At 43.8% G+C, this 27653-nt stretch overlaps 1 protein-coding gene across 12 annotated transcripts; it reads right to left on the bottom strand.

Annotated features, from left to right (window-relative positions):
• Positions 1-148: 148 nt before the first annotated feature.
• On the bottom strand, positions 149-27653 carry ebf2 (EBF transcription factor 2). Of its 12 annotated transcripts, none has more exons than XM_070905112.1 (17): positions 27520-27653; positions 25465-25621; positions 23609-23672; positions 21939-21994; positions 21739-21812; positions 20310-20378; positions 5008-5089; positions 3348-3489; positions 3214-3216; positions 2244-2374; positions 1896-2022; positions 1685-1773; positions 1508-1573; positions 912-1086; positions 635-817; positions 360-545; positions 149-180 (listed from the first exon to the last, which is right to left on the bottom strand). In XM_070905112.1, exons 1-17 carry the CDS (start codon positions 27651-27653, stop codon positions 149-151), a joined length of 1770 nt encoding a protein of 589 aa, XP_070761213.1. The 12 variants fall into 12 exon arrangements, with proteins under 12 accessions (XP_070761213.1, XP_070761217.1, XP_070761210.1 ...); XM_070905116.1 differs by lacking the exon at positions 3214-3216 and adding an exon at position 3056 and having other exon boundaries at positions 3370-3489; XM_070905109.1 differs by lacking the exon at positions 3214-3216 and having other exon boundaries at positions 360-563.

The following is a 27653-nucleotide window of genomic DNA, read 5'->3' as shown; positions in this document are numbered from 1 at the left end:
AAAAAGGGACTAAGAAATGGCGCGGGACTCAGGAAGGAAAGTTATACATTGTCGCTAGTGATCGATTTTCCATTCTCCCAGTCCTCTTAATGCCAAAAGAGGGGCTAAGTGAAGCAGTGGTCTGGGGTAGATTGGGGTGGATACTTTGCTACATCGGGGGAACAACCAGGCCCGTCATCGCTGGAGAGAAAAAAATATACAAAATCTATGATTCTAATCAATCAGGTCTTGCATTATTGTACATCCAGCAACTTTTTTTCCTGTCTTGTTCAGTCAAAGCTTTGGAGTGGTTAGTATAAGGGGTTAGACTGCATTCGTGAGTTCAGACAGGGGGGTCAGATAGTGAGTCGGATGGCTACCTCTGAAGCTGTTCCCCCCTGAGGCGGGGCATGCAGGGGAGGGAGAGCCCTGGGGCCTGAGTACGGGAGCAAAAGCACTCTTCTGTTTAGCAGCAGACGGGAAGGAGGAGAACGGCAAGAGAGACGATGAAGAGCTGGAGCTTCCTGGTATAGTGGGGCTGGACGGCATTACTGTGGAAGAGAGGGCTACAGTCAGTCTCAAGTCTGAAAATCACAACAGACTCAGAAATGTGAGGTTAATTACCACAAACATTAAGAGACATATAAGGTCTTACTGTAGGGAGAGCCTGTGGGGGAGGCACTGCTGAAACCAGGAGAGCCAGGCACTCCTAGACTGGTCATGGGAACTGTCCCATAGCCTCCGGTCATCCCTCCACTGCCCCCGTAGCTTGACTGCTGAGGAGTGGAGGCTGATGGGTAACCCCTTGGAGACAAACTGCTGGAATTTCGAATGTAACCTGGAGGAAACATGAAAACGTTGAGTCACCTCTGAGGTTCATTAGTGGGGGAAAAAAATTAAGTAGTGACTGGTTTACGTCTCATTCCACTCACCTTGGCTGCTCTGTCCGGGTTCCCCAATGCTGACGCCTAACTGAGAAGGATAGGAGCCCAGGCCCATGACGCTGCCGTGGGCTGGTGAGCTGGGCAGCGCCTGCAGCTGACTGTGAGGACGGGGAACACTGTACAACGCCTCGGCGATGTCGGCCGCACGTTTCAGCAGCATGTCCTACAGGAGATACAATAAGAGTGTCACAGATACAGAAAAAGACCAGGTTCAAATCTCTGAGTCAAATCTGAGCTGTTGAAGCTTCCTGACATTGAGGAGTCCTTCTCTGAACGGTATTATCATGCAATCAAAATTTAACAAAAAAATAAAGCTCTAAATATTTACTCTGATGGATTACCTAGCTCAAAATGGTTTAAAATCTCAGCAAGTTGATCACTGAAATGAATGGAAAACCGGTGGCTGCCTCCAAAGTAGGAAGCCAGTTTATTAACTAATGGCATGCTTTGGAAAATGGTTAGCAGTAATGTAGAGTATACACAATTAATATTTAATGGGCTGCAACATGCAAAACTGCTGCTGTAGTCTCTTAAATATCTGCATGTTCTGTGTGTACCAACATGTCAAAGCTGCTGCTGTTTACCTGATTACTGTGTGGATTTCCGTACAGGGCCTCCACAAGATCTGCCGCTCTCTTCAGGAGGATCTCCTGCAAAGAACAGCATTTATCACATTAATATCTTAACAAAATTGTAACATGCATAGTTCCTTGAAAAATCATCCTGAACATGGTGAAGTGTTTTATTTAGGAGTCTCTAACCTTGGCTAGTTTCTCTGGGTCACCAGGATGTCGAGGAATGACCTTTTGAAGGCGCTGGAAGCCATAGTCTATAGTTGGCTCATTTAGGGCTGAAATAAAATAAAAAACATATATTGCACATTCAGTTCATTTGAATCTCATGTTTAAAAACACTCAATCTGTTGAAAACCTCATAAGTCTCGATAAAGCACACAATGTGTTGTCTAAATACCTGTGTAGATGAAGCGTCCAGGTGCTCCCTTGCAGAATTGTTTAGATTTATAAGACAGTGTGACCTCCACGACCCCGGGGATATGTCGAGGAGGCGTCTGGACACGGATAGCGTGCGGTGTGATCAGCTGAGGAACAGGACAGAAATCACGTCACAAAACAGCAACAAATGATTTCCCCCCATGCCTTGTAAATATTTAGGCTAACACAATACTGCAGAAAGATTAATTTGTGTAGACTGGCCATAAATCATCTAAATAATGAGACAAGCCATATGCTATATATATCATTTCAAAATACGCTTCAGACTGTACCATCATTAGTGAGATGTTTTGGAGACAATTCCTACCTCACTCCACACCAGCATGCTGCCAAACACCACCTGCAGTCCGTCAAAGAAGTTCTCCCCGATGACGATGACCATGGCCCCTCCGGTGGTCCAGCCCTCGCTGGGGCTGATGGCTTTGATACACGGGGTGGCTGGACAGGAGAGCGAAGCAAGAGTTACTCCGAGAGTCTCAATGTAGGATGTACACCAATTGAAAGGAGAGTGATAGAGTGTGCTTTAAATCTGTTCCAGGAGGCTCTTTAGTTTAGGGTTGTTCTATTGCGAGGCATTGTTAGAGTTAAAAGCTATAACATTATTTCATGGTTACTTAATTCTATCCATGTGGCTTTTATCCATGAATAACACCACAAACTGCAGCAAGAACAGGGTGTTAGGAGGGAAAGATCCATCTCAAATGTAGGTTAAAAAGTCACATGACCTGAATGCAGTGCAATCATATACAACAGTTAAAAAGAGTACATAGACACAGGCACAGTTGTGGAAAAAGTAATCATATCCTTTACTTAAGTAAAATTTGAAATACAACAGTGTAAAAATACTCGGTTACAAGTAAAGTCCTGCATATAAATCTTACTAAAGTAAAAATATGGAAGTATTATCAGCAAAATGTGCTTAAAGTATTACAAGTAAACGTACTAACATGCAGGAAAATGGCCCCTGTGAGTGTTGTGTTATTATTGGATTATAATGAATTGTTATTATACTGGGTAGTTAAAACAGCCCATCATATGTTTTTTACGTAAAATATCAATCAACAAGGTAACTAGTAACCACAGCTGTCGGATAAATGTAGTGTAGTAAAAAAATACAACCCTAAAAGTATAAAAAGACATTATTATTATCAGTGCGTTACGTGAAGACAAGTATTTAATTAATGCATTAATGAGCTCAGTTAATGACCTCAGTAGCACCACTAGTTATGTTTGATATATCATGGTGATTATGAATGGACATTAAGCAACTCGAGTACCTGCTGTTACAGTTTGTTCTCTGGACCAGTGTGTATGTCTATATTTCTGAGTGTGAATGATGAAGTAGACATGTAATAAAAACAAAAAGATAAATGGGGTGTGACATCGTAGAGTTGTAGTGTCAGTGTCTTACCATATTCCATACTATTCTCGACAGATTCGCCTGGCTCCAGTCTGCGAGCTCTCCGGCCGTGTTTTGAGTTGTTGTGGACGAACATGTTGTCAGACACTGCCAGGACGTGGCCGTCTACGCTCACAGTGCTGGACAAGACCACCTGAAAGAAAGGAGGGAAAAGAGCCAAGAGGAAGATACATGAGTGTAAGTGCACGACTTAGACAGCACGCTGTGAGTCACAATCTCCGATTACAACAGCAAAATCCCTGAGCAACAATTTGGTTGGGTGTACAGGTGATAGTAATATTTCTCAATAGGTAATGTGACATCCCTGGGATCTTAATAATATGTCTGCATTCTGGTGATGACACTGCTCATACACTCCTCCATTCCTCCATCAGGTCTCCATATGGCCTCTCCACTGCCTCTTGTGTAACTTTTTGATTCATACAGCATGCAGCAGGCTCATCTTTGTCTCCTCCTGATCCTTCAATGACACCAAACATATGGACCAAATCTTCCATTTTAGCCGGCCGTTAAAGTAGTGGATGATATATAGAGGCCCTAATTTGATTTTCTGGCCGCAGCATGTGTGTGTCCCTTCCCACATCTGCCTCGCACGGATGATACACATATAATTAATGAGAGGATACTTGTAGGTTTTCCACTTTGGATATTTATGAGTGTTGGTGTGATACTATTTCTGAAAGTAATAATGAGCTTGAGTGTGTGTTTAAGAACATGTTTTTGAGAGTTAGAGGAAATGGGTGAGGAAAAAGTCATTTTCAATTAAAAAGTAAACCATAAATATTTTATAATGTGCATTTTTAGAAAATCAGACGGCAAAGATAAAACCTTGCACTCCCTTCAAAGTAAACACATGGGAGTAATTTTGCAGGTGAAGGAACATAAGAAAGAAAAGGAGAAAAAGCACATGTGCTATAGGTGGTAGAACGTGAGGGGAACCTAAAGGAAATAACTGTAAATTATCGATCAAGCAGCAGACTCCTGTCCAGCTCTGATCACCTTTTAACCCAGAGATGAGAGTCTTGGAGTGCCTGCATGCTCATAACTTCTCAGCATGTGTCACATTGCAGGAGTTAAAGCAAACATGGCGGAAGACAGAGGGAGCACCAAGACGAGGAAGGGACAGAGGGTTTGCTGGGAGAAGGAGAATGCCAGACGGGGGCCGCTGGTGCTGAAAGACGGCAGAGGAAGTGAGGCGGGAGTGTCCCCTGTGACCACTTCCTGGGTCACGGAGCATGACCTCCTCCATCTGGAGCCAATCACTCAATTCTTGACAACTTCCTGAAACACCTCAACCTATTTCCTGCACCCCAGCACCCCAATGACCAAGTCTCCCACATATCTAACTCCTTTCGTTTGTCTTTCCGTCTCTCTGACTCCTTATTGATTTTTTAGCTTTCACTTCTGACTCCCTCCTTTATGTCTTCCATTGGAAAAACTTTTCCAGAGCTTTACTATGTGAGAGTGTGTGACATAAACTCTACTTAGAACTGTCTGAAGAAATTAATAATTAAATTATTTCTATTAGGATTGGGGGGGTGGGGGCAGTATGTTATGTGCATGACTGTAAAATATATTTTTTATATTAATTTGGTTCCCATATTCAGTCGACTCACACACAAGCGCACACATGCGTTTATTTTTTCCGTACCTGAAATCTCCTCATATCCCTCGGGTTTCCTGCTGTCTTCAGACAATTCTGGTTACATTTCAGGAAGAACTTCAAGAAAAACCTGCAAAGGTAAAAAAGAGGACACATGTTTGTACATCAGCAACTAAGAAATCACATGAAAGAATCATGTATGTGATTATTTGCTACCCTGCGACACACTAGCAGTCAAAGGAGACATTCATTATTTTTCAGAGACAGGTCTTGTTGATGGTGATGGTGTGTGTGTGTGTGTGTGTGTGTGTGTGTGTGTGTGTGTGTGTGTGTGTACGCATATATATATGATTACAGCTCTGACATCAATCCCAGCTGTTTAGCTTTGAATTAAAGTCAATGTTATTACACTTTAAATCAAGTGATGAGAATTAGAAGCACAGTCCAGTGAAAAGAGCTGCTGTGTAAAGTGGAGACAGTGATGTATGCCAGGGGACTCAGGGGACTGTGGTATCCCGCAATGCCATATTTGAACCCCCACATGGGAATGAAGTAGAGACAACTACAGAGACAGTGAAATGAGGAGGTGGAAAGAGGAAGGTAGTGATAGAGGCTCAGGCGCTGGTATGGGCATGAATTTTGTTTTCAAGTATATGTGTCTCATTTCATGTGAGAGTACTTTTGAGGGTGATAGGCTGTAGAGAATGAGAGAAGGAGAGAGAGAGAGAGGGGTGCTGATAGCCTCTGCTACACCAAAGAAAACCTGAGAGGAAGGTGGAATAAATAGGAGAGAGGGAGACTACGGAGAGAGACTCCAAATCCCAGGTGTACACAGTTCGGCAACACAGCCCGCTGCCATGGCAACGCAGCTCTGCCGCAATCCCAAAGTCCCCATGCTGAGAGGCAAAGACAGCGATGGGAAAGAGAAGGCAACAACAAGAACACATTCCATCACTGAAATACAGCGAGGAGGGAGGAGAAAGACTTGGCAAGGTGAGATGCAGGAAAAGTATAGAAAGAGGGCAGGTGCAGACGAGGCTGAGCACATCCACACAAATCTCACGGTGAAGAGAAATTAGGCAGAGGACGTGTGTTGAAACAAAAGAAAAAGACAAACGAGCCTGGAAGTGATATAATTATGGCAATTGGCAAATATATAGCCCTCAAACCAGATGTCCACTTCACTCCACGGAGAACATACACTCTGTCTCGCCTATGAAAAACACATCCATTAATGTTCCAATTAAACAAACAACAACAGTGCAGAAGAAAAATGCTGCAGAGGGAGGCAGCGGTTTTGGGCTACATAGTTAGCTCCAATCCCACCCACACTGTGCTCTCTGCAAATATAAGTCATCTTAATGGAGAATGGTTGTTTGGAGAGGAACTTCATATTGGCCCCACAGCCATGAACCCTCCCATCGAATACTAATCTCTCCCTCATTCTGTCAACTTTTACTCGCTATTCTTCCATCACTCGCTCCAGCTTCCTCCCCTGTGAACGGGACCTGGCTTGAAACTAGCTCTCAGTTCCAACAGTGTGTCCAATATTTCTTGATTTGAGCTATTTCGTCGGAGGACAATCAATATTGTTGTTGGCAGAGGGTGATTATAATTTATCAGCGAGAGCTCGGACCTCCAACCTCAAAGCCACGCTAGACCTCAATTTTGGGTGGAAACATGTAAAAGGGCACATCTGCGCCTCTCCCACTTCCTTCTTCCTTCTTTCCTCATCAGTGTCTTGACTTTGTCATCCTTCCTTACATCTGCCTGTTGGACACCATGACAATCTCTACATATACAGAACAATGCACAAAGGGAAGTTATACAGTTTGTTTCCTGACTCTGAAAAGGGACCATAATCAAAAGTGTTCTGTTTCATTTTACTGCCTCCTTTGAGGGTTGTGCTGTATGTATGTTTTATTCTGGGCAATGATTCTTACATTATGGCTCATTTTTAAAGGCTTTTAGTGGCCATTTATAGGGAGGTAAGTCAGCACAGGGACCACATTTTTGGTGTTAATAACCATGTCCATGGTCTGGCTGTGGTTTAGCCATGATAGTTTACTTGTCACTCGCTTGTTGGCCACGTAATGTTCATCTAACCAGCAGTCATCATTCATTTGACTGACTGACATGATAAAACTTGCGGTTGATGCCTCAGATAGCAAAATCACAATCCTAATTGAGAGGTTGTCTACATCCATCTCAGGCTTTGTGCACTTTCTGAGGGTTCTTGACCTTGTTTGTTGACTTCTTCTCATCATTCCCTGTTTGTATGACACCAGATGCCTCACACACACAGAAACACACATTCACATGCATGCATGCACACTCTAATACACCGACACCCCCACCTTTGCCCCCCTCCCAAAAACCCATTGAGTCAACTTTTCACCCCCCTCAGTTCGGACGCACACAGCTGCAAATGCTGAAATTAAAGCGAGACATTGACGCATATATTAGCATGCATTAGCCGCTTCCCCCTGCCCACTTAACATGCAAATCTCCCAGCCCCGTCGCCTCGCACCTTCTGCCACACATTCATTTGCTGAATTATAATTAGACTAATCTTGCATAATTAATAAGAAGTCGAGGACCCTCTGTTTTTTATCCCCTCCTCTATTGTGGTTGCAAAAGTTTAATATTGCTGTTGTTTGTTTTTGTTTTGGTAATGTAATACACCCACACACCTCCCCGTCCAGAGGGAAGAGATGAGGAGAACATGCAAAGAACTGGAGGTGATCTTCATGTCACAGGGAAATTGCAGAGAAAGGCTGTTTTCAAAGAACTCCACAAGCTTAAGTGTGTTTATGTTTCATGTGCGCCTTCTTCTTTACATTCACAGAATATTCTGCTCTATAAAGCAGGTGTAAACTGATGATTCTGTTTGTTTGAACAATGTTAAGTGAGTAACATAGAGCAACTCAAGCTAATGGGATATATGTCCATGATGATGAACCATTTTGTTTTCAATCGCTAACGAGTCAATTTTGCAAAGCTGAACAGACTGTAAGCTAAAGCATTATTCGCTCATTACAGAAAAACATCTTCCTGTGGTATTAGATTACTAACAATGACACCAAAACTTGACTCGTGATTTCTATTGTTCCATATCGATGACAAATTTAAAACGTAATTGAATTTCACAGAGTTTACTGTGACCAGCAATGGAAACACAAGTTTTATCTTCCACAACATCTACCCTCCACAGACACACTTAAAACAGGAAACACAAACAAAACATAGACCCAAGTCTTAAACCTTGGGATCATTTTCCACTGTGGCACCACAGGGAGTCTGTTTTTTCTTTTTTGTCTTCACTTCTGCATCTCTGTCAAGGCCTGCAATCCCTTTTGTCTACATCTGCCTCAGTTCCCAAGACTAAACACAGGCCTCGCAGCATGAGGCGGCCATCCCAATGGTGACAACTGGCTTAGCTGAAACTAGTTCAGCGACCAACCAGCAAGTCAATACACTAAAAACAATAGCAGAAATGCAGTTTTTGAAAATATTTCACTCCTCAGTGTGGACCCCCAGTTTCTCAGTCCACTGGGGCATCTGTTACACATAAGTGTTACACACTATGCTTTACATATGGCCTTAATCATGCAACGAGCACCTAAGCAGCACAGGACCCCTAACAAAAATCTTCATAGGCATTCATCAGCACTAATCACTGTTGACATAAACTGCCTTTTCACATAGACATAAAACACATCGCCCTCTGTGCTCATTGTAAATGAAGGTTTACTGGTAGCAGCGGCTCTTGAAGCATGTGATGCAAAAGGTTTTAACACAGAGTTCAAGTTAGTTAGCAGCATGGCTAGAAAACTTTCTCCACTCATCTCTTTTTCTGGGCCTTCCAAATTTGGGTTACTGCTCCAAAGATCACAAATGTATGCTTTCATAGAAAAATATGGGAGGGGAAATTTAAGGAAAAGAATGAGGAGGAGGAGATTGTCATAATTTTTGTTCAGCAGACGTGGAAGCTCTGCTGTTCAGACATAGGCAAAGAAGAGTAGACGAGTGAGGATAGAGAGGTCAAGATTGCTCCTCTTCTTCCTCTTCCTACAGGGAACCCTGACCCCCTCCATAACGCTCAACAGCTATTGATTGTAAGAAATAAGAACAGAGAGACAGAGCAATAGAGGAACAGAAAGATAGAGAAGAGGAGAGGCAAAGACAGAGGAAGAGAGGGAGAATGTTGATGTCCTGTATTCATGGCCATCACTCATCAGGCATCCCCTCCATCACCCCCCCTCCCCACCCAGAAAAAACAAAACAGTGTCCTGACATCGCAGTGGAGGGGAGCTGAAGGGAGGGCAGGGAGGGGAGGGAGGAAAATTAGGAAACCAGATGTGAAGCATTAAAACATACTGACATGCTGAGGACCTTCCTCTGCCACACTCACACACTGAGAGCACTAACTCATACAGCAGGCCCAGATGCATGCACGTATGCATGCATATGCCACACACTGGCTGTACAAACCACACACGTTCATACATGAGTTCACAGAGAAATACACAAAGACAAATACTGACTTGCAAGCGACCATGTGTGCACAATCAATCACGCAAAAATTATACACATTAGCAAAAATGATGCCTCAAAAACAAATGTGTAAAAGTCAAACGTTTGTACGTGCTAGCTGATTTTTCATAAAACATGTAATGATGGGCCAAAAACATGCTGCAATTTGTGGCAATGCGCTAGGATTTGGATACACTAATGTTGACCTAATAATATTTCACGTCAAGGCTCAAATCTACAGATGGGTCGTCATGCATCAGTGTATGGATATGCATCCAATTAGTACATGTACCCGGGCCGAGGAACGGCTGGGGGGGGTGGAGGTGTTTTGTTTTCCTCCATGGGGAGAGCTGTGTTTGGGGGATGGAGCAGGGGTGGAGGTGGGGGGGGAGGGGGGGGTGTAGTAATAAATACCCCTGGACCCAGGTCCCCTGGCAGACTGGAAGCTAGACTGGTCACCAGGGTTAACACCCGGGGCACATGACCTTTGACACTGCTAATGGGGCACAGAAAACCCTCCACGAACTGATACCCCCTCTGTCGCATACCACCACAGGACCTTTCACACCAACCTCCCAGTCCAACCCCCCCACCCCCCCCCTCCTAAAACATACAGGGATATCTGTGGCATCAGCTTCACTGGCCTTTCACCAGCAAACATCGCTCAGCCAATCTGACTCCATGCTCGTCTTTTCTCACTTTTTTCTAACAGCTTTTAAAACACATCCAGTCCTCAATAAAGCAGCTGTAGCTTTCTTCTGTTTCCACTGTCTACCTAATAACAAATGACTGGCCACCACATTACCCTGATGTCTAATAGTCTCTCAGTGACATCAGTGCTTATCCTGTACGAGTTGGGAGAGCTTAAACAACATCTGCATCAACATGCTGACATGCACCTCAAACCAGCCAAGTGAGATACAGTGGTGAAAGAAGTATTCAGATCTTTCACCGAAGTAAAAGTACCAATACGACAATGTAACAAAACTCCATTACAAGTGAAAGTATTGAGAGTGAAAGCACTCGTTATGCAGCTGAATGGCTCCTATCAGTGTTATATTATCATATATTGTAATATAATATATATATTATATATTACTGATGCATGAATGTGTCAGAAGCATTTTCATGTTGTAACTGAAATTGAGATCATTTTAGACACAGATCTTGTCTGGCTGTTTGTATGAAGACAAAATTTAAAATTTGCTAAGTTTGACTTCTTTTGCTAGACAAAAACAGAACTTGTAGAAAAACATTTCTCAAATTAAAGGATCGGGAAAAGTATTGTTTTGCTATCAGTAAACTAAAGCTAAAATATGCACTATATGCCAAAAAAATCAAATTCCCAGTCTTATTGATTGGAGGTAAGAGAATCAGTGAGTGACTCCAGGTAGGCTCAGGCAGACAGCGAGCACATGGGGGAACTCAGCTCTTTATACATTTGCCTGGTGGATTGGCTGTGCCCCTCCTGGCCTCTTCTCCGTTGCCTCCCAGGCTGGTTTCACCCCTGCAACCTCAGCCCCAGCCCACACCCCGCCTCTAAACTTGAGAACTGTGACAAAGCCAAACATTTAACCCACTAGTGCTGATTTATAGAGCTTGCTGGTGCTGTAAAACCTTCAGGCTTGCCACCGCAAAAGTGAGTGAGGCACAGCGGAGCTGAGAGGAAAAAGAGGTCTGAGAGGAGGAAAGTGGAGTGATGGGAAGGGTACACAAGAGGCACTCGAGTGTTTCAACGAGGTTTCTCCTGGGTGCTAAAGTGTTTTACTGCATAACCTTTCGCTGGCTGCTAAATGTGCATTTCAACAATTTAAAATAAATTAATGTTTCACTCTCCCAAGCGAAGCCAAAAGCATAGATTGCATACAAAGCTTGGCCACATGGGACTGCGGTCAGCCTGCCAAATAGATGGATATGGAGAGATATTCAGAGTCTAGAGAACATGAATTCACAACCAGGACAGGGAATAGAACTCCCATCAGTGGCCTCACCTCTCCCAGCATGCTTGGTGTGTCCTGAGGGACAGGGATTCAAAATATACTCTCAACTGTCAAATGGAGACACGGAGCACCCTCTGCAGCTGAATAGATTTCAAACAGGTCATCTGCAATACACCAACAATAATCTTGCTTTGTCAATAGCCTTTCAATCAATCAGCCACTTATCAGATTGACCAATAACATGTGTATATCAAAGCTCGACCCGAACCCTTCTCAGAGAAGAACAATGAATCTGGGATGGATGCCACTGAGAGGGAGAGGAGAGGAAAGAGAAGCAACAACAGAAGGAGAAGAGATGTCTTCTTAATTAGCCAGTAATGATAAGATCTGACAAACAACATCTGTTTCCAGAAAGAGAGAGAAGGAAGGGGGGGGGGGGGGGGGCAAAGAGGGGGAGGGAAGGAGAGGGTGGGAGAGAGGGATAGGAAGGAGGACGAGAGAGAGAGGGAGCGAGAAGCAGCTGAGAAACCTGTGAAGCTGAGACAACAGGGACCTGCTTGTAAGAAAGTAAAGGGGGAGCGGAGGGGATGTGTAAGGGAGGGAGCGCTGTGTAGCGTGACACAATAGAAGAACGGAGGATGAGAAGTATAACAGAAGTGAGAGAAAGACAGAAAGGGGAGAGATATCTGACAGGGTTGAGGGAGTCGAAGAGCCAGGACGAATATGACAGACAGAGGGAGGAAAACAGATCAAAATGAGAGAAATGGAGAGAGATAGACAGACGCAGAGAAGGTGAGCTGGATAATGGTGCAGCAGGGAGAGAGGAGGAACGTGTGAAGAGACGGGAATGGAATCACTCAGAGGTCCAGGGTGCTGTAATTTACTGTCCGTGGCTAATACACAGCAAATGTGTGGAGCCGAGGACTGGGAGAGGAGAAGGGGAGCCGGGTGGTGGGGGGGCTGAAGGGAGGGCACGCAGACTGTTGGGGCTCTCAGCATGCATGCTGGGAGCCTGTCAGCAGTCACATCACCCCCTGCCCTCAGCCCTGACAGATTCATCAAGACCATTACACACACACACACACTGACGCACACATGCATATGCATGCATCCAAAATATTATAGTGACATTTCAATTGTTTAACCGCTGTTCCTGTTTTCCTTTCACTTTTATTTTTCCTCCATGACGAGGAAAACACAACATCTGTTGCATTAATGATTCAGCCAGCAAAACACAAAAGAGTCAGCGATGATTTCTGCTTTACTTGAACTTTCTATACTGAAATTCAGTGCACAAGTCTATCCTGCGCTGCACGCTATATTCTTCTGTTAGCATGCTGTAATTAAAGTGCCAGTAGACGTTTTTAAAAATGTTGATCTATTGTATGAAAACTGTGTCCACACAATATCTCCCTATGTCCCACAGGAGGAATAACTACTGCCCCAAGCACAGGCCAATAGAAATACTTAATCAAATTTTATTGAAGAAATACTGCAGATGTGTCAATATTATTGTTCGGAAATGTTTTCAAAAAGTGAAAGGGTGGAGAGTTTTTAGAGAAATCTAACTCCTGGGAGAAATTAAAGTCTGTCCAGATTCCAGATAAACAGACAAACAAACAAACAAGGTGGCTAGCGGGGCCAGCCCAGAACCAGGGGGCATTGTTAAGTCATTAGTGAAATTTAAGACCTTCACAGAGGAGGATGGCCATCCCCATCACACACACACACACACACACACACACACACACACCCACCCTCACAGCTCCACCCACAGCAGCAACATCCAGCCAAAGAAAACAGCCCTTGTTCCTAAATACCACTGCTAACTGGCCTCTGACTCTACAACCACCCACACACACACACACACACATACACGAGATCCTGATTATACTGATACAAGATCCCCTTACAAAATAAATGGTAAATGCAGGAATTTCACATGAAAAATAAACCCACAGACAACCAAATCCAAAGGCACACACACACACACACACACACACATAAACACACACGCTCACTTGCTTGCGATCTGAAGTACCTCTAAATCACACTAATCTGCCCCCTTCTGATCCTCTGAGTGCCCCTACTTAATCTCTACACTGCGCCACCAAAGGTGAACCCTATTAGTGGCCAGACAAATGGTAGGGTTTGTCCCAGCTACTCTGGGAGAGCGAGGCCTTTCAGAGTGCCATTGAGCTGCAACTCAAAACTTCTAATAACCCCCCCCCCCCCCCCCCTACTCTTAGCATCCCACCCACTCTAAAAGTCCCCCTGCTGTTCCTCCACATTAGCCCATTGGTAGTCCATTCCCATTTCCTGTCAAAACATTTCTCCACTGCTCTCTGTTTCCGACTGCCCCCTCTGTAGGCTCTCTCAAAGAAAACAAACCGGGCCTACTCCTTGTGTCAGGGTTCAAGCCACAACAGCTAACACTGGCCGAAGCAGAGCAAAGGTGACCAAACACAAACTCGGCTCATAACCTACGACTCATTATACACTTCCTGTGCACATTGGAGTCCCAGGATCTTCCCAGTTCACAAGAGACCACGTCGCAGAAATCTCGAGCCCCACAAAAGGTCCCTGAACTCATTTTCACCAGTCTAACTCTCTCACTGTTTGAAGCAGTACCTGTCAGTGAATTTGATATTCTAGACGTAGCATCGTCTCTCCCTGTCTGTCTTTGTGTCATTCTTCCCCTTGCATTGCCCCAAGGGAGGAGCCATCCCCGTGGTCCTGTGCCAGCTGCTCAGTGGTCCAGCCTGAGTGCCGCTCCGCTGTGTGAGGCGGTGTGCACTGGAGCCTCAGGGCCCTGTCGCCACGCTGCCTGGCCCCCTGCCTGAGGGGCTCGCTGACAGGGGGTCTGGAGGGACTGGACAGTACTAGCCCACCAGGGAGAGACCTGTGACAGCGGACTGAGGGGACCAGGGTGTCTGACTTTGTCTCTGTGCATGTATGCATGTGTGACAGACAGGTAATTTATGCATACATATTAATAACTGCATCAGTGTGCAGTGCAATCCAGCAACACTACGACCTGATCAGTCTGTGGAGTGAATTCCAACAACTGTAAAGCAGAGTTTACTGGTGCTGATACTGGCTTCTGATTGGCTGGAAGATTGTATTATCATTAAAACTATATATTGGGATGTGCAAGGTATATAAAACTCCATCTTACCATAGCAACATATTTCATGCTACAGTAACACTTAACTTCACCTGGTGAAACTTATACACCATGAAGTAAAGTGATTATTATTTGTTTATAAACCTAGTGACAGATCTTTCTTTGAGACTGCGTTAAATGACCATGTCCTTAAATGCTTATATGTCCAGTTCAATGAAAATGTGTTTTCTTGCACCCCTCCATGTCTTATTTAACTATCAACTGCTATTATGCCAAAGACATACAGTATATACTGTATATAGATTGTATACTTAAATCCCTGTCTATCAAAATGTCACAATTTTCTCCAAGCAAAAGAAAATGTTTATTGAAAATGGAATATCTCAGCATAGATCTTTGCTTTATACTTGAGTCACAGGCAGCAGCACTCAAAAAGGGGTCAAATCACAACATACCATTACCAAAAATCATCTCTCTTCTGGTCAACTGCCAAAATGTTTTTTGAAATGTGAAATTCAAAAAAAATGGGATCATAGATTTGGAGGTATCCCTCCAACTGGCCAACCCCTCATAGAAACTCCACGGATCTTACAAGCCAGCCATCACTGGCAGCAATAACCATAGTTGAGGGTGGGCCTGCAAGTATCAGTTTGCAACGACTTTGCCAACATCATCTGCAGCTCAAATGGAGGATAATAAAAAAAATATGCCTCCTTCACATCCTCTGTGTTGGATGATGGAGGAGGAGAGTGATCCACAACAGTTATTGTCAGAGACCCTTTTCTCAGCTACTTCTCACATAAAGTCCTCCTTACTGATGATTTGCATCATCATCCTGTTTCAGAGTAAAATGTATGAAACCAGGAGGGAAATTAGAAACACAAATCCATTTCACTGGATTTTCATTATTTCTTGGCTAAAAGATGGGATAGTTCACACCAATCACAGCGCTGCCCCTCAGGATTTTCACCTCTTAAAAGACTTTTAGACAAGTCAACTTTAGGAAAATATGATGGAAAAGGTAATTGCAGTACAGGTACAGCATGCCAGTATCAACAGAGAAAGCTGCAGTATGAGTTCCACTTTACAGCCAAATGAGAATGTTATACTGGGAGTATGAGAAACAATCTCCTAAAATGACATTGTTGTCTCACACATAAAACTCTCAAGTGCATATATGATGACCTAACAGGGCGACTTGGCGGCAGTGCGTGAGTGTGCATCTGGGAAAGGGGAAGAATGCGACCCCTGACACAGTCCAACAAATGTTGCTGCATTTATTCTTTGGCTGATAGTTTAATGTTCTTTTCCCAAAGAGCTTCTATTTTCTTTTCGGTTGAAGCTGAAGAAGGAGGAGTTCCCCACCATTGGCAGTACAAGGAGAAACTATCTGGCCTGCTGTAAGATCAGGTAGACAGCAGTAAAAAATGCCATTGAGAAGCACAGAGGGAAGTGGCCCGCTTCATCATCAACTGTTATTTTTTAAAATGTAAAAGACGGGCAAGTACAAGCAGGTGGATGGACTGACATCGAAACAGATGGTCGGACTGCCTCACTGAGACACCACACTGGTTGAGACCAGACATTTACATGCACCAACAAATGATATCTGAATAGTTTATTGTCAAACTGTCCAGACAGTGTTAATCCGTAAAGAACCATAAAAAAAAAGCTGTACAGTTTTACTGCACTGCACAATTGAGTTGTGTGCATGTGTGTCTGTACATTACCATACTGCAAGATGTCTTTTTGCAAGAAGAATTTGTTTTAAAATTAATATCAGTATGAGGAATTTACAAATGATAACTGCAATAATATACATTTGTCTAGGGAATTTTGTAATTAAGCGGAAACTAGGTATCTAATACGCATTGATTAGGAACAAAACCCAGCACTGACTAGTTGAAAACAAAGCTGTGGTACATGCACCAGAACCAAGACTACAAACAGATCAATACAACCCGCAACCTAAGATTAAGAGTAATGGATTCCTCTTGGAGCTGAGCATCTGAAGCCCAGGACAACTAATCGTTGTTCAAAACTGATCAACTCAGAAAGTAAAATTAGTGTTTAAAAGGAAAAGAAAACACAAAAACTATGGTACTAGTGCATTTCAGATGGAGGTTTTGTTTTTTAGGTCAGTATTCAAAAATCAAAGGCTGATATTCACGAGCATGTGTGAGTCTTTGTGAGCTCATTTTGAGTCTAGGGGAGGGAAGAGCCATATTGACAACATTGGAAAATTCCTATTGATTATTCTTCTTTTCTCTGCCGGCGAGGCTTGTTAAAAAAGACCCCTCTTGGAAACACGATCAATTAGTGAGATAGTGCTTGCCATTGATCACCCCCTCTCCACCCCCCATCCACATCACAAGGCTCTTGCCTTACGATGGATCCCTCCACACACTCCTTATGACCAACTATTGATCTCAGCTTCTTAGCCAAATATAAAAGCACGCTCTCACACTCCCATCCAAACCACACCGTCTAATACTAATACTGACATCTGCTAGTCTCCATTGTAAACCCATGGTTCACTCATAAATACAGGGGCCAGCTTTGGCCCAGAACCAATATAGTTTCTCAGAGGTCAGAGGTCAGCATGGCAATAATCCCACCATTAACAGATCTGCCTGGGTTGATACTGAGAACTCCTCAGAGTAGAGGAGCTTTACGGAGTCAAACAACAAAGATTGGGGGGAAAATACCAGTATTACACATAAGGCTGATTATATTTTTTATTTGACTGATATGTTATTGATTGGGTCAATTTATTAAAACTCAAAGGTATAAAACAGAGAAAAGCAGCAAATTCTCACTTTGGAGGAGCTGGACATTGAGCTTTTTTGCTAGATAAATGGCACACAATCAATCGATTATCAGAATTGTTGTCAACTAATTTTCTGATAATCAACTAACCAATTGATCAACTAATTGTTTCAGCGCTAATTGTAAAAAAACAAACTGCCAAACATACATATGGCCAAATATAAAAATGTTACTCAAGAATAGAAAAGTAATAAAAACATTGACGGCATGAGTTTGAGGAGTTAGTGAAGATTTATGGTGATGAGCCCAGAGGAATCAATTGATCTATCTGTCTATTGATCAATCATCTAACCAATCAGTGAACAAGCCAGTCCATCAGTCCAAGATAAGACTCTCTAAACAAGTCACATCAGGCCTGTGAGCGTAGCAGTTCACCAATGTTAAGATGAGACAATTGTAAAACTATTAGACACAGCAGGCAGAGGGGCATTAGATAATTCTCTCCCATAGGCAACTTAAGAGTCATCTCTTTGTCAACGACTGCCCTTGCCCTCTTCATCCCTCAGTCCCTCCACCCGTCTATCCCTTCACCCCTCCCTGTGGATCAGCTGTGATCTCCTCTCTCTCCTTTCACTCAAATCAGGATTAGGGAGAAGAGGAGGTGGAGGCGGGGTGCAGCAGCAGCAGCAGGAGAAGGGGGAGAGAAAACTGAAACAATATGGAAAGGAGATTAGAAAAGAGGGGGTTTGGGCTGTTTGGGGAATTGCAAACTCCCTTGTGCTTGGGTAGGTGTCCTAATGACACTGCCTAATTATGGCAAAATTAGACAGGCTAAAGGGAAGGAGGGGGCGGGGCTGGTGGTGGTGGTGGAGACGGTAACGAGAAGGAAAAAGAAGTGGAGCAAGGGAATTAAGCAATAGGGAGTGAAGAAGTAAGTGCACAGTAGGAGCAAGCGGAAAAGAGCGAGAGGGGTGTGCAGAAGTACAGATAGGAGGCGAGGCGGGGAGGAAGGGAGCATGGGGCTGAGCGTAAGACAAAAAAAAAGAGAAAAGGAGGAAGAAAAAGGGTAGAAAGCAGTGGCTGGGCGATAGGAGCGAGTGGGCCCCAGCACGCTGCATGTTAATTGGAGAACAGGTGTTGGGGCTGGGAGCAGGAGGCTGATTACTGGAGCCACAGAAACAGACCGTCTCCTCCACACACACACGCACACGCACACACACACACAAACACACACACACACACACACACACACACAACTGTAGGCACACACATGCACAAATGTACATAGGGCTGCACACACACATGAATAATTTAACACCCAAGCAGTGACTAGGGAAAAAGGTCAAAGTAAGGGTCACAAAGACACATACACAATCGCTCATACATCCATATACATACATAAATAAAGGATCCCCCCACACACATGAAAATATACATCCGTTTGTGTGCACACAAACAGTGTATACATGCTCTGAACATACACACACATCTTGCCCTGTCAATCTTTTAACTTTTTGAGTGTGTGGTGTACATACATACAGTCGAATGAGAAAGTGCACAAAAGATGGGATAAAAGGGCACCGGGCCAACGCAGAATTCCATTGGCTTATCAGAAATTAACTGGCTGCTAATAGGCCGCTCCCTGAGGAGAGGATTTCGCAGGCCAGTCAGGAAGGAGAAGCCCCCATCAGGACGGGATATGCCCAGTGTGATTAGAGAGTACAGTAGGTCAATGATTCCATTTAAATCAATCCTCACAGGCGCACACCAGCCTGCACACACACACACACACACACACACAAGGATTCACAAAGATATAGCTCGCTCTTTCCTCACCAGCCTGCCACCAAGCTACTTACTAACAAATTTAGAGGTTTAGCCATGTTAGGAGGAAGTATAAAAGCGGTGAAGAGAGGGTTATTGGGAGAGTAATGTGCAACAGCAAATGAGAAAAGCAGCTGCTCCAAGGTATTCTGGGAAAATTCAAAAGACAACAGCCCGATTTTTCCGTTGTATGAAAACTATCTTCAGCAGAGATCCTTTGAGACACACTGTCAACAGCCAGCCAGCTCGAACTGAGGAGGGGAAAGAAAAGGGTCTTTGACGTATATGAAGTGAGTGTTTTCTAGACAGACAATGTGAGGGAAGGAGAGAAGGAAGGAGAGAGAAGAGGAGGCATTGAGGGAGGGAGAGGAGATGAAAGTTGTGTCTATGACATCGCAGAGAAAGTATTTCACATGCGGTCTGCCTATGAGCATTCATCACACTGGTTAAAGCCAGGCAGACAGCGCGAGACCTCCGAAATCCCTCGGACGTGAAGGCCCTCACACACGCTGATTACGGCGGAGGTCGTCCGCCTTTAAGCCTGATAACTGGCTGTCAGGGTGAACATTTACTACATATGTGCACCCGTCTGGTGGTGTGAAAGATCCACATGCTTCTGATAAAAGACAAAAAAAAATCTACACTTTTGGCAGGTTTCAGGTGCAAAGTCGGCTGTTGATCGTAATGAGTGACCAAATTGAAACAGCAGGCTGAAGATATATCAACAGATAAACAGAAAGCTGAGGAGAGAGAAACACATGGGAGACAGACATGGACACAGATACTTTATACTGCCTGCTTGCATTGATTCAGTGTAAACTATAAACCTTATGTTGTAATATTTATATGTGATGCGTGCATGCACGTATTAATATTTATATGTGAAATACACACACAAACATTAACACTGCTGTTGAAATACATCCGGACCAAACATCCATACATGTTATAACTGGGGCTTCTACTCTGTTATGTAGCTACTCTTCTCACTTGGCTGTAAACAGCTGATTGGTGAGATCTCAGCACAACCCTTTAAATCAAACCATGATCTCTCTCTTTGTGACTGTGTGGGTCCATTTATACAGAGAAAAAGTATGAAGAGGCGCTTGTCAGAGGTGTTGGACACTGTGTGGGACGTGGTTTGATCTCATTACCTGTCAATGATGACTGGGTCAGAGGGCGTCTCGTTTCGGTTGCCGCAACTTTTCTTCTCACAACAGCGGCTGAGTGGGCAGTTAAAGAGACAGAAAAGAGGAAAAAGTCAGTGGAGGCAAAAAGAAAACAAATTAAACAGGAGGAGCCATCATTTGTCTGGCCCATCCACATCCACGGGCCCAGTCTACTCTGCCCCACAGTCGGCCAAGATCCAGGAGCACACAAAGGAGGCATGAGAGGGGAGGGGAAGAATAGACAAAAGAATAAAAGAGGAAGAAAAGGTACAACAACACACCCTACAAACAGTGAGAGACCATTCAAAAGTGAAAAGCCAGCCAGGCAATCTGTCACATTGATTTCGAAATCAAACTCAACCCCCACGCAGCCTCATTGCGCACACACACGCACACACACACACACACCGTCCCATAACATCCTACCATTCGTCAGCAGTCCTGTCCGAGGAGCCTGCTGGCCACCCAGCACCCCCTCCCCAAAGTCCCCTTCACTGCATAACAAAAGTGCCCCCACCCCTAACCATCTGCCACCCCTACACCTCGCCTCACCCCTCTCGTGTCCCAGCTTGGCCCTGCCCTGCCCCCCTCCGCCCCCCTGTCAGACGGCCTCACTCCCCAGCTGTGACGCTTGCCCTCTGCCTCTTCGGCTCTGTTATTAGCCAGCTGTGAGTCACATTCGGGCATCTGCTGGCTACACAATGGCAAACCCCACTCCATCTTAGCCCCTGTCCCCATGTCCCAGCCCCCTATCCTTCCCCCTGCTGCCCTCGAATCCTGGGTCACTGCCCCACTTCCAGGCCGCTCTCTCCAGCTTCTTCTCCATCCATAACCCCGTGTTCACCTATTCTCTTTATTTGCCAAATAATAACCAAAACCCTGATCCCTAACCTGTGACTAGACTCTTTAAACTTGCTCTGCTTTGTAACAACTCTCTGACGCTGGCTGTCACACTGAGAATCCACCACTACACTTGTCATCACATGTTGACGAAGTTCAAACAAGATGTCTTGGCTGAGCAGAAGTGCTGGAGTTACATTTCGATGAGGGAAAGGTGGATTGTTCCCCTAAAGTGTGTCTGCTGCTGTCAGCTGTGGTCTGGCTGCAAAACCCCAGGCCAGAGAGAGAGAGGAGCTCCAGGAGGAAACAGGAGCTGGCTGGGGACATGCTGCATTACAGCAGAAAGCAGCAGGGGGTTACCACTGTAACAAGGATGATGACAGACAGGCTAGACTTACAGTTCAACCACAGTCTAGTTTTCAAAAAAGTAGATCCCCAAACGTCCCTAAACCACATTTCAAGCTGACTGACACAAAGCAGAGCGAAGGAGAGTAATGGATATTTGGATTTCGTCCCTGAGGGTGAAGGTTTGAACAAGCGTGTGTGTGTGTGTTTTTGTGTGTGTAAGACTCACCTGCACATAACCTCGTGTGTGAGCAGAACTCTGCACATTTCTGGATTCTTGTTTTGTCCCTCGTATGCTATGGGCTGAGAAGAGGAGATAAAGAGCAATGGGACAATTCAGTTTCATCAAGAAATCAATTCAACTCTTACTTACTTACACAGCTGAGGGTTAAAAACCCTCTGGGAAGACTTATGAGAAAGTTTACCAACCTGTTTAGTGACAGAGTCAATAAGTCGTGCGTAAAGATCCTGCTCCGTACGAACCCCTGCAAAAAGAAAACAGAAACAGAAATTTGTTGTTATCAATAACTTAAAGTTATACTAGTTACTAAAGTGGAACAAATTTTCCAAAGAATCCAAATGTATGATCTCTTGCCCTCTGTGCTTGAGTTGGAAACTGGGAGTAGAAGAGAGATAGAAACAGACATCGTCATTGTGTAGATAACCTCCTCATTACTGGACAAATAATAAATGAAGGCTGATTCAGTCGAACCTAATTGCAAAATAGTACATAACCATAAATTAAGCAACTGAAGCTGCGCTTAAACTCCTAAACCCATCCTCGAACTAGTTGATAAAAAAGTACATAGTGCCGAGGATTCTCAAAATAAAATGGAAAAATTTATGACATTAATCTTTTTTTATCTCAAACTCTGGACAAGCTCTCAGAAAAAGCATTGAACTCTGTCCAGCCAACTGGAGGAATAAGATTGGCATGCAGTTCATATTTTCTCTCTGATGGTTTCTGAGGGGATTGAGAGTTATTTGATGTTTGACGATTATTAGTCATGTCCTGCTTCAAGGCCAGAATTTACAACGACATTCTCACGATTTGTCAGGCTGTTCTTTTTTTGGTTATTTCTCAGTTAACCTCTGATTTATTCCTGAAGTTGACTTGACTGGCTGGAGATTAGAGTTATACACCAACAGGTGCCCGATCAGTTGGTTAAGGGGCTCAATGGAAGCAAATGTCTTTTTAACGTTGTTCGCTTGCTTCTATGTAATCAGGTGTGTCTCTGAGTGAGATTTCCAGAAACACCTGAACCTCTGGATGCTTCAAAACCTCCGCTGTAAATCACACAAGATAGGGAAACGACATGTAATGAATTGCTTCTTTGGAAGAAGAACGCATTACCCGAGGATTTTTTTATAGAGACTTTGGAGAGTATTGCTTTTAAAATGTGTTCCTCTCATCAAAGTCTCGATTGAGATGCCTTTGATATCGCTTGGGGGAAGGGGATGAGAGGAGGGGATGTAGAGGAAGTGCTTTTGGTGTGCTTGTATGAACATGTGAGTGTGTGTGTGTGCGCGCATGGAGGGTGTATAAGGGGGTTGCTCTGGAACATGTCTTTTATCTTCTCTCCCATGGGTGCCACTGCGATGGCATAGTAGGGGCAGCAGTGGCTCATGGGAGCCGAATTTCTCTGTGTATCCCCCGATCTGATGTGGATGCACCATGGGGGGTTAGAGGAGTTGGGATGGGGAAGGTGGGGGGGGGGGGGGGGGGGGTGAGTGGGTTGGGGGGGGCTGGCAACATGTACCTCATTTTCCCAAAGAAGTGAACATGCAACATGTACCTCATTTTCCCCCAGAAGTGGCTCCTCGCAGAGCTGAACGCTGAATCGTACAAACCCAGTGATTAGACGATGAGCGGAAGGTAATTTATGAGAGGAGAGGCGAGGTAAGGCAGGGGAGGATGTGGAGGAAGATTGCTTAAGTGGAAAGGTGTGTGTCATGTCAGCATGCTGGTGTCACTGGTGACCTTTTCTAACTCTTGTTACATGCAGGGCTCAGAGTCATCATCTAAACGATTGAATTAGACAGCTCACAGGGCAAAGAATCAACCCACAATCTGAGAGCTCATGTGTGACTCCACTCACCGTTGCTGTAGAGGAGCTGTAGCTTGTAGTGAGTGCCATTGTTGGTCTTTTCTCCTGTCTGCTCCTTGGAAAGAGAGGACAGACACACAGACAGGGCATGCAGTTAAGCACATTTGGGGCTCAGATAAGCACAGCCGAGCATCAGTGAGTCTCTCCTAATCCTGCAGCTCGCCCCCTTCCCTGCGAGCAGCATCGAGATCAGAGGGTTGTAGGCTCAAAGCCCACGTGGGACCTTTTTCGTTGTGCTCAAGAGCTGAGCGCTTAACCTTGAGTCGGATGTTCTTTGTAGAGGTTGAACTATCATGTCTGATGTGAACTCCTAAAACTGTACGATCAAATGCAGTGGTCCTCCCCGCAACGAGCTAGCACAGGCATGGCTGTGTGTGCATGTGTGTTTCAGTGAGTGGAAAGTACTGTATGTGAGACTGAGCAGCAGTCGACCTTGACAGAAAAACTTCCTTTCCGCTACCCCTCACTCCCCCCCTAGGCTCTTCACTAGCCCCCCCCCCCCCCATTCTCTGTCTCTTGTTCCTTCTCTTTCTTTCTCTTCCTCTACCTCTACTGGTCTTTCTAAGTGGTCTCAAAGGAATGCTCTCTGGTCCAATAACCCAGGAGGCTGGCATCACAGAGACGAAAGCGCGAGACAAGGAGAGAGAACGAGGAGGTTGGGGAAGTAGAGAAACTGGGAGAAGGAGACAGTTGTGAGGAGGGAAGAAGAAGAAGAAGAAGAAGAAGAAGAAGAAGAAGAAGAAGAAGAAGAAGAAGAAGAAGAAGAAGAAGAAGAATTGGTTGGGAATTAAGATGCATGAAGATAAGTTGGAATGCAACAGAGCTCAAAACTTAATATCGAAAGCGAGATTGAGACTGAACATCAGGAGATAGATGGATGCCTGGCTTCATAAGTTTTGTAAATATACACAGAGGAACATTTATTTCGCCATGCCATCGCTCTACCTCAGCATAATTACAAAGCAAAAACAGATGCCAGGGTAACCATGCAGAAAATGAACTCCTCCACTGCCGTCATATTACTCTACACCGGCCTGTGTGGCACAAAGGGGAGCACACTGACAGCTTTCAGCCCTGGTATTAGCACTGATGCCCGCCCGCCATCTCCCTCCCTCCCATGAGCCACTGCTGCCCATGAAATTCATAGTAAAACTATGTTTGAACTTCAGCTGACAGGACGGTGTCCTCTTGTCTTTCTCACAGGGGAGAGCTGTTGCCAGTTTAGGAGATTCTCGCTCCCCTCACCACAAGGCAGAAACATCCATCAACACTGGGCATAAGGCTCTCACTCCAGGCAGTCTCCCCTCTCAAGTCTCTTTCTAACTCTGTCTCCATACTGCACCCTTCCTTATTTTGGTCTTGTCCAACCTGAGGAATCCAAAGCCCCCCCCCCAGCAGTATTTAGAGTATGGGGGGGGGGGCATGAAGGAAAAGAGACTTTGATGATTAGTTCTCTGTATAACTTAACAGGAGCAAGCATAATTTGCATTTTAAAAAGTAGTGATGTCCTCCTAATGAGGCAAGCTGCTAATTAGTCATTAGATATTCTTTTTCAATCCCACATCATCAGCTCATTGAGGGTAAAGCTTGTGTAAACATGTAGCCGTCAGCTGTTCGATATGCTTGGCTTTACTGGGGATGGGGAAGATCAAGTTGAGCACCTGGTTGCAGCTGAAATACAGTATATTACTGACACATTCTGCTGCTGTTATCAGCCGATGTTGCTTTAGATTTGTGGTTTTAGGTGTTATAAATGTCCCTGAAAGAACTGCAAAGGTGAAAACTATATAGTGAATTGATGACATCTTCAAATACAGACAGACAGGCGTTCAGAAACACTCACACACCTTGTCATGCTCAACAAAGTCCACAAACGCAGTCCTCTCCACCTCCACAGGTTGGCCGTGTCTGTCGTAGAGCGCCAGGACAAAGTGGAAGAAGTTGGACTTGCGGAGATTTGAGGGCGGCTGCTTCTCGAAGTGAGCCCTTGACAAAGCTACTCCACTGAGGACACAACAGGAAGAGAAAGTCAGCTCACATTTACCGTCACATTAAAGACATTCTTACTGTGTTAAATAAACTGATTTATACTAGTAAATATAATGGTTATTTTTAATTAAATTGCCATCTAATGCATACAATCCTTTGGTGGTCGAAAATATTTCTCAAATAAATCTAAATAAAACAAAAACTAAAGACCGGACACTTTTCTCTGTTTGTAGTAAATCATGAAAACTCATATGCATCTCAAATCTGTGTTACTGGCACTTTAAAGGCAGTTATTCAAATATTAAAAATGTTTTTAAAAGCATTTAATTTCCCATTAGTTACAAAGTTTTTTTCTCCAATTGTTAAGGCCTTCAGTCCATACAATAATTGTAAATAAACTGCAAAAAAAACTAACAAACACAAAAATACAGATAATTTATAAATATATTAAATATTTTTCCCATGACTTGAAGGCCTTTTTACCTGCCTTGAAGAACGTGATATGGCCGTGAAAAATTACACAAAAACCAAAGCAGAAAGGAAAAACTGGAAAGACAAAACTTGCTGAAGCTATTATTCTAGCTTGAAAAGTCACAATAGAATCAGCTCTTTCGACTAGAATGAAGCATCTTGTTTAAAACCCTTCACCAGGCTACGGACTGCTGAATTTTAATAAATGAAAGATAAAGGAAAAGTCCCTCAAATAATAACCGAGTCTTTTATCTTAATTCAACCCCCAAAAAAGATGAACAAATCTGCACAACAGAGGGTCTGCACAGTTTTTCTGTAAATTTAACTTCGGTCTAAAATGGGCCATTTGATCTCTTTTCAAATAACTCAAACTTTAGTAGATTATGGATTTTTATTTTCATGACAACGTTTTTTCAAAGAATAAAAAAGCCCGAGGGAAAATTTGCCCATGCCGAGTTTTTGTTTTTCTTTACAAACTAGATATTTTAAATGTCATTTTTCCTATCATTAGAATATTTCATGACATCAAATAAAATGAATACAGTACGATTAGCGCCATTATTGTATCACTTAGGCTACTAATTGCTATTTATATTTTATATCTATTAAGATATGTATCATACTAATTGACTTGTTGCCTACTTGTTTTTCTTGACAACGCTGCTTCGCTTTTATGAGTTATGTTTTTACTGTTTTCTAAACGTTCAATTTGCAACACGAGAACACTGATGTGTGCGTGTGTTGGTAAAGAAATGATAAATGTGAGGATGATGATTGAACATCTGGGGGATATGGAAAACAGTCTGGGACAAGTAGAAGAATGATTCAACAATAGACAAATAGCTACTTGTGTTGATGAAGTAAATGTAAAGTATGTAAAAGTGTTTTTCAGCTACCAGATGAAAAACATCAGCTGCAGCAGCAGCTCTGGGGGAAAAATAGATTTAGCTTTAATCACATACAGGTTTTGAGATTTGATCTCAAAGTTAATCGTGTAAACTAAATATGTAAGTTGACCTTTTGCACAAGAGTAACATCTCTGATCAAATTCTCCGTGACTTCATGTTAAATTCTAATAGTTCTGATTATTAGTTTATTAGGGGGCAACATGGGCCTGCTTTCCTTGTGTGCAAATAACCAGAACTTTCCTTTTATTACTTTAGAAAATAATAATAATGTCAATTATATAAAAAGATTTTTATGAGTTTGGGGGCAATGACTTTTGTGGGGGACTCGTGCCATCTTTTGCAACAAGTAGCTTGCAGCTCTTTTCAGAAAGGACGCCTGCTCTTATGTTGAATAATATATACACATTATAAACTGTGTTGCGCTCACGATGCTGATCATGACAATAAATGATGTCGCTTACGAGCCTGAGTGCAGCTGATGAAAAGAACTGGTGAGAAGGCATTGTCAATACATCAGCTGGGTTTGTACTGTACCTTTGCGCCGCGACGTTCGCATCCACAACGCCGACATTACGCACCCACGACCGGACTGGATCCATCTCCTCTCCAAGACTTCTCTCTTTTAATCCGCTCACTTCTCGTATCAGATGCTCCTGGATCCCGAACAT

Source organism: Enoplosus armatus, chromosome 4 (genome assembly GCF_043641665.1).
Source record: "Enoplosus armatus isolate fEnoArm2 chromosome 4, fEnoArm2.hap1, whole genome shotgun sequence".
NCBI classification, from domain to species: Eukaryota; Metazoa; Chordata; class Actinopteri; order Centrarchiformes; family Enoplosidae; genus Enoplosus; species Enoplosus armatus.
The sequence above is the reverse complement of the archived record's forward strand: the minus strand, read 5'-3'. Positions and strand labels throughout refer to the sequence as shown.